Source organism: Podarcis vaucheri (assembly GCF_965113315.1).
Source record: "Podarcis vaucheri genome assembly, chromosome: 2".
In the NCBI taxonomy this organism is placed as follows: Eukaryota; Metazoa; Chordata; class Lepidosauria; order Squamata; family Lacertidae; genus Podarcis; species Podarcis vaucheri.
The window spans coordinates 103,507,714-103,521,307 of NC_138760.1; the positions used below are offsets into that span (position 1 = coordinate 103,507,714).

A 13,594-nucleotide genomic window follows, 5' to 3' on the forward strand; every position below is an offset into this window, starting at 1 on the left:
GTGGAAGAGGGGCACAGCTCAGTTCAGGGGCAGGCAGGTTCATCCGTTTCTGCTCAATTTCAGTTTTGCTTGTGTTCATAAATCTGTTCCATCCCAGACCTAGTCCTCTCCATCTCAGGTGAATGTAGCATACTGCATGGCTGAGTGCTAGGCAGAACAACGTAATGTATGACCAAAGAACTTGAGGATTTCAAGTACAACAATTTTCGTACTCATGGAAAGAAGAAGAAGAAGAAGAGCTTGGATTTATCACTACCCGAAGGAGTCTCAAAGCGGCTAACAATCTCCTTTCCCTTCCTCCCCCACAACAAACACTCTGTGAGGTGAGTGGGGCTGAGAGACTGCAGAGAAGTGTGACTGGCCCCAGGTCACCCAGCAGCTGCATGTGGAGGAGCGGAGACATGAACACGGTTCCACAGATTACGAGACTACCGCTCTTAACCACTACACCACACTGGCTCTTAAAATAGGACCCAGTAGGAAGCTCAAAATAGGATCCAGTAGGAATTGCTGTGGTAGAAAGTTGCATGCTTTTTGTGTAATACTCAGCAAGGGTACCAAGGTGGGTGGTACACAATGGAATTTATAGAGGACAGAGATAAGCCAAAGAGATAAGCCATGAAGCTGGTGGACTCTTATTTGTTAAAGCTTTTAACAAGGGAGAGAAATCAGGCGATTTCCTACTTTGACAGAGGCTCAGGCTAGATGCCCTTTGAGATCTCTGCCAACTCTGTGACAGCTAAAAAGAAAAGTAGCCACCAAATTCAAAATAAATATGGCTTTGTCCACTATGTGCTGTGGTCCAGAGGGCAGGAGACCAGGAAGTACCACCAGATTCTACAAAGTGAGCATCTCCAGGTAAGCCAGCTGGCCATTATTCATGATAGAGGGCCGGCCCTACCATTGGGCAGAATGAGGTGGCTGCCTCAGGCGGCAGAGGTTGAGAGGCTGGGGAATGGTGGTGAGGTGTTAGAAGACAGAGCTACGTGTCCCCTGTGTGGCTAGTCTTCCAGTCTCAAATCCAGTGTCCTATCCCCAGTGTTGAAACAACAATTCAGCTGCCAGTTCTGCAGGCTTCCATATGTGCGTTGTTTGTGTGAGGGGCACCTTGCCTTTTGCCGACAAGCCAAGATGTCTTGTGTTGCCCCGACTGCGTTAGATGTAAGCAGTTCTTAAGCTCCTTAATTCCTTGTTTCTACTCAATGGGAGTAGCCACCCATTGAGACAACAAGTTCTGAAATCTGGTAGGAACATACGACACTGTCTTACACTGGGCAGATCACTTGTCCTCCCCAACTAGCAGTGTCTACTCCAGACAACATGGCGCCCTGTTACTGGACTCCAGCATCCATCTAGCAGGCCATCTAACCATCAGTTGGTCAGAGCATGGTTCTCCTAGCCCCAAGGTCGTAGGTTTGATCTCTTTATGGGATAGCTGTGTATTCCTGCATTGCAGGGGGTTGGACTGGATGAACCCCAGGGTCTACAATTCTGTGATTCTGTGATCAGCCTGACAGTTGAGTCAGTGGTCAGGGATGATGAGAACTGTAGCCCAACAATATCTGGAAGAAGAAGAGTAGAAGAAGAGTTTGGATTTGATATCACTACCCTAAGGAGTCTCAAAGCGGCTAACATTCTCCTTTCCCTTCCTCCCCAACAATAAACACTCTGTGAGGTGAGTGAGGCTGAGAGACTTCAAAGAAGTGTGACTGGCCCAAGGTCACCCAGCAGCTGCATGTGGAGGAGCAGAGACGCGAACCTGGTTCACCAGATTACGAGTCCACAGCTCTTAAGGCAGCATGTTGGCCTTTGTATGTTCTGGCTGGCAATGGCTCTCCAGAGAGAAGGCTTTTTAGGACTCAAGATTATCTAAACAGAAATGCTAAGGATAGAGCCTGAAATCTTTCGCGAGCAAAGTGTGTGCTCCAGACAGTCTGAATCATGTTGTGTTGTGTTGTGTTAATTGTGTTGCCAAACCCACCAGACAAAGATGTCCAAGCAGTTCAAGGAGGAGATAGCAGCTGAACCTACTTTTGCTACAAGCTTATACTTGATTCAGAAGAGATATTATATTTGAATGATGTTGGCACATGAGGATTACAATGGCAAAAGCGAATAATGCACAGAGGTTATGAGCCCTCTCTTGTTTACTCACGAGTAGTCTTTCTTGGGCATTCAATGGGATTTATTCATTGTATGTAAATTTAGGGCCAAAGTCCAATTAAAAAAAGCCAGTCCAGTTTTTGTTTTTTTTAAAGTAGAACAAAAACAGGGATAATTAGGCCTTTAGGGATTTATAGCTAAATATCCATTACAGTTCACATTTGTTTAGCCCATTTAAAAGGGCAAACTCGGTTGGACAGCAGGTTAATGGTAAGTGGGTTTCCGTTTTTTAATTCATCACTTACTTGCCTTGATGGTTTTAAAATCTACCTGATCAGCAGCAATTTGAGGTGTTTTGTCTCCCATCCTTTGCTTGTTTCCTCTGAGCTCTTTAGAATGTTTAATTCATTTACATAAAAGTTAAGCAGTAATCCATATCTTTTGTGCTCTTGTTTTAACAGCCCTCATTCTGTAATAGTTAAAAACGCAGTGTGCCTGTTTATTTCATTGATATAAATAAGGATAAGTAAGCAGTTCTTAAAAGGGAGAGGGAGAGAAGACGGGGCACTTCTTTTTAAAGAGGCACACAAGCCGGGGAACAATTTAGAATTAAATCCACATTCATAAATTCCTTAATTGGCATAGTCATCATCTTTAATTGCTCATTATAAAGGATACCATAAAATGTGATGGGAGTAAATTGTTAGCAGATGATATTATGGGGGGCTATAAAAATGCATTTTGTAATATGTAAATATTGATGGGGGGAACGTTCGGCATTTAGCGGGAAGAAATAATGTGATTTAGAAAGTGATTGTAATCAAAAACTAAGCTGCAGCTCTTCAGCTATGAGCACAAGTCATTTCATTGGAGAACTGGCACCGGAATCTCATGAGCTACATTGCAACTCCATTATCTTTCTAGGGCACAAATGTACAGTTGTTTGTGAATCCCTTTGTCACCTGAATGCCCGCAGCTCTGGTAAGCGTGCGATGTCAATGCAAAGGGATACAGAAAACTGTGTCACACGGTCTCTTATGTATTGAGCATGCTGCTCTGTGATCAGGCTTAAGTAGCATTCTAAATGCCCTGTAGCTGTGGTGGCCAACCATACAGAGCAGACATCTCTCAAAAGTACCACTAAGGAGAGAATTCAGTCCTCTTATAATGTGATCTCCCAAAGTTTAACTCCTGGAGTACGACCTCGAACTAGTGTGCTTTGAAGCCATGGATCCAGCACATTGACATTTCCTGTTGCCGTTAAATCAAGTTGTTGCGCATCTCTGGGTTGGGCTCATGGAAGCTGTGAATGGAGCTCCAGGTTCATATATTTCCATAGCATGGTGTCAAGGCTGTAGGGCAGACTTCCCCAACTTGGTGCCCTCCGGACACTTTGGAGGGTGGCTGCCATCAGCCCCAGCCAGCGCTAACAGCCCCAGGTTGTGGACACCTGCTCTAGGGAAGGGCTGTGTTTGCAAACCGCACTGCCCCAGTAGAGTTCTTTGCTATTAAAAGGTCAGGCGTGAGCTTGTTGTTTATGCTGTGTGTTAGTCAATACAGTGGTACCTCGGGTTACATACGCTTCAGGTTACAGACTCCGCTAACCCAGAAATAGTACCTCGGGTTAAGAACTTTGCTTCAGGATGAGAACAGAAATCGTGCTCTGGCGGTGTAGCAGCAGCGGGAGGCCCCATTAGCTAAAGTGGTGCTTCAGGTTAAGAACAGTTTCAGGTTAAGAACGGACCTCTGGAACGAATTAAGTACTTAACCCGAGGTACCACTGAATTGGGCTTCCCAGAGTCACTTTGTCTGATGCAAAGGGCAGCCTCACAGATTGTTAAAAGGAATGTTTCCCCCTGCAAAGGAAAGAGGCATTTTTAAGGCCAAGCTATCTCTCCTCTCATGTTTTTTTTTGCCTTCCTTATGGACCTTTATGTAATGAAAATCAGGGGGGGGGGGCAGAGAAGAGAACTCTTCCACTTTATAATGGCAGAGGCAGCTTTAGGGGAATGTGACTGGCTCCCCTGCTCAGGGTGCAGGGACTAAGGGGGCACCTTTCTACCTCCTTCCCAAAGCCTACTACAGTGGTACCTCGGGTTACATGCGGTTCAGGTTACATAAGGTTCACCTTACAGACTCCACTAACCCAGAAATAGTACCACAGATTAAGAACTTTGCTTCAGGATGAGAACAGAAATCGTGCTCTGGCGGCGCTGCGACAGCAGGAGGCCCCATTAGCTAAAGTGGTGCTTCAGGTTATGAACAGTTTCAGGTTAAGAATGGACCTCCAGAACAAATTAAGTTCTTAACCTGAGGTACCACTGTATGTTCTTACCTCTAGAAGAAGGCGTGAGGGCTCTAGGACCCTGCCAGAGCCTTGTGCCTCCTTCCCAAATGCATTACTTAGTTATTTTGAAACATTTATCTCACTGTAACTAGTTTTTAAGACTGTTCTGCAGCAAAAGTTTGGAACTCAATTCTTGTGGGTGAAAGAATTCATTACCACACAAGAATTGAGTTTCAAACTTTTGCTGCGGAACAGTCTATTGTGTGTTACAATACACATACGGAGTTTAAGAATGCACAGTATTTGGAGAACGGGAGTCACAAGTTTCAAACGTGCTAACTTGTGAGTAAATGTCTGTTTCAGGATCTCTATGTAATACTAAGCCAGTTCTGGCACCTGCTGTGCTATACAATAGAATATTTGCTTTCTATTGGCTTTGGAAGGAGCCAGAACATGAACATACATTATAGTGCTACAGTAGTTCTGTTGTGGGCATTATGTCTCTGAATACCAGTTGCTGGGATCACAGGTGGGGTGAGCAATATTGTGCTCTGGTCTTGCTTTCGGGCTTCCCCTAGCCAACCAGTTGGCCACTGTGAGAAGTGGGTGTGGGACAAGACGAGCCATTGGCTTGATCCAGAAGGCTGTTCTTAGAGCAAAGTGGCACCAAGGTTATAGGAGCTGGCTGTACAGATTTCTCGCATAAGATACATAATCAAGGTGGGCACAGATTGGCAAGAATTACCTGTTTTTAAGATGGGGGAGTGCATGGGTGCACCCTTTTATTAACTTTGGGGATATCTCTGTGTCACTGATACAAAGCTCTTTGGAGTTAAAAATGAATAGGTACAAAAATTGATATTGCAAAGTCACTGACACTGTGCTGTTAAAATACAGTGGTGCCCCGCAAGACGAATGCCTCGCAAGACGGAAAACTCCCTAGACGAAAGGGTTTTCCGTTTTTTGAGCTGCTTCGCAAGACGAATTTCCCTATGGGCTTGCTTCGCAAGACGAAAAACGAAAACATCTTGCAAGTTTGTTTCCTTTTTCTTAACACCGTTAATACAGTTGCGACTTGACTTCGAGGAGCAACTCATAGAACGCGGTGTGGTAGCCTTTTTTGAGGTTTTTGAAGACTTTGGTGATTTTTGAAACTTTTCCAAAACTTCTTTCAAACTTTTAAAACTTTTTTTGGGGGGTTTTGGATTTTGGGTTGGGGTGTTTGGAATTCAAGGACTTGGTGTTGGGGAGGGGTTTGCAAGAATCTGGAAGCTTGTGTGTTTTTTTTCCTGCATTTTTATGATTTTCTGTGACCATTGGGCCACTCTGCTGTTTTTTTTAAAAAAAATTCTGGATTTGAATTTCTGTGTGGTGGGTGGCTGGGGGAACAGTTGAGGAGGGGGTTCTTCAGCAAGAAGCAAAGAGTGGAAGAGGAACCTTCTTCGAGTTGTCCCCCAGAGTCTTAGAAAATGTACTGTACACTTTGTTGATTTTTAAATGTTTTTCTGTCATGTTTAGAAACTTAATTTATTGTTCCTTCAACCTTCAATTTTTTAAATCCTCTTTACAGTATGTGTGACTTTAAAGAGCACTTAATAAACTCTTGTTGTACCAAATTTGGCTTTGTTTGGACTTTTTTTGACCATAGGAATGCATTAATTGAATTTCAATGCATTCCTATGGGATTTCGTGCTTCGCAAGACGAAAAATTCGCTAGACGAAAAAACTCGCGGAACGAATTAATTTCGTCTTGCGAGGCACCACTGTAAGGCCTGTAGATTTTCTTCATAGAATGTTGCTGTGGAATTGTCTTGCTCTGAAGACGTGGCACTGTGCAACAATAGTTTTACAAAGTTTCTACCAGCACCTGTCTAAGCCCTCGTTAATTGCTGCCTAATTTTGTTTTTTCTCTAGACCCTGGATGTGGAGGAAAGCTTTGGATATGCAGAAATGCTTGTGCCTATATTCAAATGGGAATTTGGATTTACTGCAAGATATGTACACTGATAAATCTGTTTAACTACAGTCAAAACCTGGAAAAGGCGCTAAGGTAAGGGGAATGCTTCATCTTTTTAATAGACTATGAGGATTCCTGGAATGTCTGATGGGTAATATTAATGACCTTCAAGTGACATTACACAGGTAAATGATTTGGGAAGGTGGAAAAACATGATTTTTTTTTGAGCGCTGTTGCTCAGCTCTGATTACCTGGTTCTAAAGATTCAATCCTACTTTTTTCAGAGTTGCTTCTTGTTCCTGAGAGATTTCTCTTCATATTCCTGGGCTACAGCCAGGACCAAATTTTGAAAATACCAGTGTAAATCTAGAAATATTCTCCAAGCCCAGATATGCAGGAGGAGATTGTTAGCCGCTTTGAGACTCCTTCAGGTAGAATTATGCTATTCATATTGATATCAGTACCTGGCATCCTTGGGCAGTTATCAGAGCACCTGAGGCAGACCCCAACACCAGGATCTGCTGCCCCCATGGATCCTGCTGCCTGAGGCAGTCACCTCACCTTGCCTCATGGGTGGGCCGGCCCTGGAGGAACTATTACACAATAGACATTATAATTGTTTTTCTGGCCTGTCACTCTGAGCGGCACCAAGTGGCTGGATCTTGGCACTCCTTTCCTTTCTGACAATGCTCCCAACCTAGCATCACTCTGAGGAGCTCTGGGGAAATTGAAAGGTTGGCTAGACTTAGTGTTGCCGCCCCAGCCAGGTGTGTCCAATAGGGTCCTGACAGAGGAGGATGACCACTGGAGGACACTTTGTCCAGGTCTTCTTCAAACCTGGAGCCAGCCCTGTGCATGGACTAGTTACTCAGTGTGGGCGAGGCACTCTGCAGATGTCCAGAGGCGCTTGCACCTTCATTATGGCATTACATGCTGAGTCCTGGCCTTAAAATGCATTGCAGAGGGGTTGAGCTCTTGTTAGGGCTGTCTGAAATTGTGTCCCTGGCTCCATACAGAAAGATTGAGCAAAGCCAAAGCTGGGACTTGCTGGGATTCACAGAATTTATGTTCTCCAGTCAACTGCATGATACTGCTTAAGAGACAGCAACCCGTTCCATCTAGGGGCCTGACCTCCCATCTCACCACCACACTCATCACAGGTTATAGTTCTGGTTCATGCCATGGAATATCTAATTCATATTGTAGCCACATTGTTGCTTGGATGTAAGCCAGTGTCCTGTTCAGCCAGAAGGTCCAGATGGCAAAGCAGCAATCTTTGGCCGGGGTCCAGAGCAATGGTACTTTGGATGTTTTCATGCCACACAATTTCCATTCTGTCCTTTTAAAATCTCTTTTCCTCTTTCTTCCCTGTGGCATCATTTCTGTAATTTAAAATCAGTGTTGTTCAGGTTTTCTAGACCTAGGACTAGGGATAATTCAGATGAAAATGGAAACGGGAGCACAAATTCCCCATCTTTACTCGTTTGTCCCATGTCTGGACTGAAAATCAACTCAGTGAATATGATCAGTATTTGCTGCTGCTGCTGTTGCTTTCAATCTGCCACTGATTTTTTTATATGTGTTGGAAGCCGCCCAGAGTGGCTGGGGCAATGCAGCCAGATGGGCAGGGTATAAATAATTATTATTATTAGTGATGTGTAATTGATTGCATCCCCCCATCGGCACTGGGTTTCCTTTGCCTTGAAATGGGTTGGAATAATGTCAAAACTTATGTAATCTATGTCTCAAATTACATATATTATGCTATTATGTAACTTTTCCACAGCAGACATCAACATGAATAGCACAATTCTTGACGGAATACAAACTGCAGCAGAAAAGAAACAGCGCTGCAAGTGATGGATATAGGATAGAGTGGAAAATGATGCCCAACCCATAAATCCAACCACTAAAATGAAAATAAAAGTATCTCTCTTCATCAGGGGTTAGGAACTAGTGTCCCTCCATGTGTTCTTGGACTACAGCTTCCATCATCCTTGACCACTGGTTATGCCGGCTGGAATGGATGGGAGTTGGGATCCAACCGCATTAGGAGCACCACAAGTTACTCCCTTCCCCCCTCTCTCTCACACACAAACCACTTCTCGTCATCTTTCATTTCCCCAGAAGATAGTCATAGCAGTGCTGGTTTGAGCTACCTTGGCTGATCCGTTGCAGACCAGTGATTTGAATGGTCTGTTCCAAAACGTTACTTAAAAGAAATCCCATGTACTTTATTTGTATGTGTGTGTTGTAAAGATCTCCTGCTGAGCCATGCCCAGCCCTTCGAACAGAATCACACCCAGAGACCCTTCCAGCTGTGTATATGGAGGAAGCATCAGCTGCTATTCTGAATCCCTTCTTATTATGAGACATGGCTGGTAGCGAATTGATCTTGGCTTAGGTGCAAATGTGATTCCACCCCCTTAAGTATTATTTTTTTAAGTAATCCATTCCAATTAATTTCCAGTCTGTCACCAGCCTTGCAGCTTTCCCTTTTTCTTTTACATTACTCCCAAATTATATATTGTCCGTCTCACTCATTGTCTTCCTTTTCCCCACCCCCTTCCCCGCTGCCTGCAGGATGAGGTCCTGTGCCAAATCAATGCTTCCGTCTCAGTGGCTGTTCCTGGCATATGTGTTAATGGTGTGCTGTAAATTGTTGTCCGCGACTAGCCACCATCCCCGGGGGCACCCAGGTAGGAGCTTTTAAACTCATTACGCGCCGCCGAGGCCAATTAATAACACTCTCTGAATGTTAGCGTCCACTTTTTAGCCATGGATAATTGATGAAGCTGTTGACACTGCGCTGCAATCGGAGCAGGAAAGGTTATGAACACATGTGTACGGAAAAAGAAAGAAAGAAAGGGATGAGTTATTGCTCAGATTTCAAAAGAGTTCATGGTAACGTTTATGTCGGGCAGTTTCCCAAGTGATTTCAAAACATCTTCCCGGTTTGGGGTGTTTTTCTTTGTTTCTCCTTTGTAACCAAAAGCAAAATAGATCTCAGTTTCATATAGCAGAAAATAAACCCCTTTGTTACAGAAAATGAAGGTAGGTAGGGTGGGGGGGAGAGAAAAAATACTAATGATAGCTTACTAGTGATGTTTCACATGTTAGTTTCCTCTCCTTCATGTGATAAGCTGATTACTCTAACAAAATAAATTCCGTTTTTAGAACAGCTGTGACAGCCCTGCACAGTTGACAGGCTCTGTAGGATGTGAAAAACAGACCGGGTTTTCCCAGATGAAGATATCAGTTATGGGGGGGGGGAGAGAGAGATGCAGTACCTGGGTTAAGGAATCTTCTGAGAGAGGGTTTGGTGGGTAGGAACCTCCTGAGACCACTTGCTCACCAACCTAGGGATTTCAGCCAGAATCATATGCATGCCCAAATCGGTTGAATGTGGAAGACTGTGTCTCCCCACAGTGTCTCTTCTGTGGGCTGTGGGAACCGCCAGCCTGCTGAAGCGTGCTCCCTTTCTGTAAATGAAAGCTACTTGGCTGTAGAAGGTTTTGGACTTTGAGCCATAAGTGCTTGCCAGGCAGGACAGAACCATTTTGCTCGCTTCCCAGTAGGCGGGTTGCTGTTCCTTACCAGGAGAAGGCAGGGTTAGGTGACAAAAATGGCTACTCTGCAAGCAAACTGCCAGGAGCGCCAGATTGGCTCTGCTGGTGCATTTGCGCCACGCTGACCTCCCTGCTGCCATGCCGCTCCTAGTAATTAACAGGGACCCCTACCTGCCAGGATGGTAACATGGTAGCCCTGCCCCACCAGGATTTCTGTATTTCCCCTTCTGTTTGCTTGGCCTTTCCTGGGGTTCAGATCCCTGTGGACTGGTAAAGAGTGCCTTGAGCCTCACTTGAGTTGCAGCGGTTGTTGTGGGAATAAACAAGACAGACTTTTCAAAGTCCTTTGTATGGTGTGTGTGTGTGTGTGTGTGTGTGTGTGTGAGAGAGAGAGAGAGAGAGAGAGAGGAAGTGCAATGCTCACTCCAATATTCTGAGCAGCTCTAAACTCCAAAGGTGCAACACTTTCCCAAGTGTGGTTTCTTTTGGACGATGTTCACTGGAGGTTTGTTGTTGTTTGAACTTATTTGTGGAAGCACAGTAGCCACCAATAACCTTTTCCTCCATTAATTTGTCCGGTCCTCTTTTCAAGCCATCAGAGCTGATGATCACTACGACATCTTGGTAGTGGGAGCAAAATTCTATAGTTTATGTGCAGTGTGAGCAGAGCAACTGCCCCGAATCTCCCAACATTCAGCTTCATTTGGATGTCTACAAGTTCTAGAGTTGCTAGGGAGAGAGAAAAGTTTTTCTTCTTTCACTATCTCCACCCCATGCATACTTTTAAATGCTCCTATCATGCTCCCCCTTTATGTGTCTTTTCTATAAACTAAAAAACAACAACCCAAATGTTATAGCCTTTTGCTCACAGGGGAGTCGCTCCATCTCCTTGATCTTCAAAGACATGAGTCCAGAGCGGTTGTCATTTTTGTTTGCTAATATGGGATAAAGATGCTTTTTTAATTATGGTGCTGGAGGAGACTCTTGAGAGTCCCACGGACTGCAAGAAGATCCAACCAACCCATTCTTAAGGAAATCAGCCCTGGGTGCTCACTGGAAGGACAGATCCTGAAGCTGAGGCTCCAATACTTTGGCCACCTCATGAGAAGAGAAGACTCCCTGGAAAAGACCCTGATGCTGGGGAAGATTGAGGGCGCAAGGTGAAGGGGACAACAGAGGATGAGATGGTTGGACAGTGTTCTCGAAGCTACAAACATGAATCTGACCAAACTGTGGGAGGCAGTGGAAGACAGGAGGGCCTGGCGTGCTCTGGTCTATGGGGTCACAAAGAGTCGGATGCGACTAAATGACTAAACAACAAGAAAGCGGCATGATTAGCTTAAGTCAATAAATATGTCCCTTTGAGTGATTATCTCTTTTGGAAAGCCTTTTCACGTAAGAAGGTTTCTTAGATCAGGCCATACTATTTACCTGCTTGGTCCACTATTGTCTACTCTGGCAGGCACTGACTCTCCAGAGTCTCAGGCAGGGACTAAACCTGGGACTTCCCCCACTGGATGCTAGTTTGTGTTAACACTGAGTGCAGCCTGGGTCCCTAGAACTACATCCTTGTCATAAAAAAACATGCTGACAATAAACACTCTGCCTCCTAAGGAGGAGGGATCCTGTTCCTTGTTCTATGACATAATGCTGTGCAGTACCTATGAATATAAGGGGACGTGGGTGGCTCTGTGGGTTAAACCACAGAGCCTAGGGCTTGCCGATCAGAAGGTTGGTGGTTCGAATCCCCGTGACGGGGTGAGCTCCCATTGCTCTGTCCCTGCTCCTGCCAATCTAGCAGTTTGAAAGCATGTCAAAGTGCAAGTAGATAAATAGGTACCACTCCGGTGGGAAGGTAAACGGCGTTTCCGTGCGCTGCTCTGGTTCACCAGATGCGGCTTAGTCATGCTGGCCACATGACCCGCAAGTTGTACGCCGGCTCCCTCGGCCACTAAAGCGAGATGAGCGCCGCAACCCCAGAGTTGGTCACGACTGGACCTAATGGTCAGGGGTCCCTTTACCTTTACCTATACCTTTACCTATGAATATAGCACTCTAGCACCACCTTGTGACTATTTATAAGCATCACAAATGTTACGCCACAGCACATTTATTATTTTCTGCCTTGCTACCCCATTCTTCAGCCAAAAGGGCTCCCAGAGGCAACTTACAGAGGAATAATAATAATAATAATAATACAGCCCTTGCCCTTAGACATACAATCAAAGAGACAAGGAACAAAAGGAAAAGGGGACAGGGAAGGAGGAGGAAAAAACCAAGCCCAGGCAACAGTTCTTCACAAAGTTCTTAAAAGGATCATCTGGGTTGGAAATAACATAGGGTAAGGAGGAGGTAAAAGCATCTTATGTCTCAGCAGAGCCAATGGGCTGGCCCTACATCGCTTCTGTACCTCTGCTGTGGCTTAATGGAGCAGCTGCTGCCAGGCCACATATGAGAATTTGTATTTCTAAACCGCAGTTTGCGTTCCAGTCCAGGGTACCAACCACAGAAAGAAAACCGTTTATTTAAAACAGGAAAGGTCTTGACATCCTGGTTATTCTGAGAAACCTGGAAAGTTTCTCCGTACGCTTAGGGAGTATGGAAGGGGTGTGTTTATAGTGGCTGCCTGTGTAGGGACCCTTTGTTGTTACCACGGCAACGAGAAGAATAAACAAAACTCCCAAACTTTGAGCAGTGAAAATCTGCCAAACAAATGGTGGGACCAAAATAACCTATGCAAATGTATGCAAATCTGTTTCTTTAAACATTATCCCAGTTGCAGAAGTGGGGGGCCCCAGAATAATTTAGAGCTTAACATGGGTGCTGCACAAAAACTGTAGTTTTTTCCACATTTGTCATGTTTACATATAGTTTTATGACAATTCAGCATTCAGTTAATTAGCGTGGTTTTGGGTTTTTTTATATAAAAGAAATCTGTACCATCTGCTTTGGTACCATTTCCGAAATCACCTCATTTAGAGGCAAGTTTCCATGTTAAAAATAAACTCTTGGGAGCCTCAGTTATTATCACATTGCAACAAAAAATATATGAAATTGCTGGCATCAATTAGCACGTGAATACCTACTACTTTATCCACAAACACTCCACAACTGGAAGCCCAGCGACATGGTGATAAGTTGCTGGCAATTTCACAAGGTGGTGATTGGTGCGTGAACAATGTCTGAATGTGTAAACTTATAAGAAGCCGTCACTTGATGGTCTCGTTTTCCTCCCCATCCCCCCCCCCACAAAAAAGTCAATGGTGGCTATTTATTTCTTGAAAATTTCCAGCTACGGTTAATGAGCAAAATTAATTTGCATGTTTTGAGCACACCCGCAACCCCACAGCCCATCTTGTTAACCTCAGTTTCCACATGGTCTCCCAATTCCGTTCAGTTTGCATTTTCTACCATGCAAGAGAATTAGCAGCGGCAAAAACATGTTGACTTTGGAATTCGTTTCCAACCTAGCATTCAATCACGCTCCTTTAAAATTCATTCTCCATCCATTCCCAGGGGAAATACCTGTGATGGGAAGATGATGATGATGTCTTTTGTGTGCATGCAAGATGAATGCTCATTATACACAGCACAAATTCTTTAACTTTTACCGCTCAAGACATTGCTTGTATGTGGGGTTGTGCTATTATTATTATTATTATTATTATTATTATTATT

The 13,594-nt window shown here is 44.4% G+C and overlaps 1 protein-coding gene across 1 annotated transcript in view; it reads left to right on the forward strand.

Moving 5' to 3' along the window:
* Positions 1-13,594, forward strand: part of TAFA4 (TAFA chemokine like family member 4) — a 139,848-nt gene that overhangs the window by 40,936 nt on the left and 85,318 nt on the right. Inside the window, exons 2-3 of the mRNA XM_082210819.1 lie at positions 6,305-6,440; positions 8,931-9,046. Coding sequence (XP_082066945.1) covers positions 6,361-6,440; positions 8,931-9,046 — 196 coding nt within the window. The 5' untranslated portion in view covers positions 6,305-6,360. The remainder of the gene's footprint in view (positions 1-6,304; positions 6,441-8,930; positions 9,047-13,594) is intronic.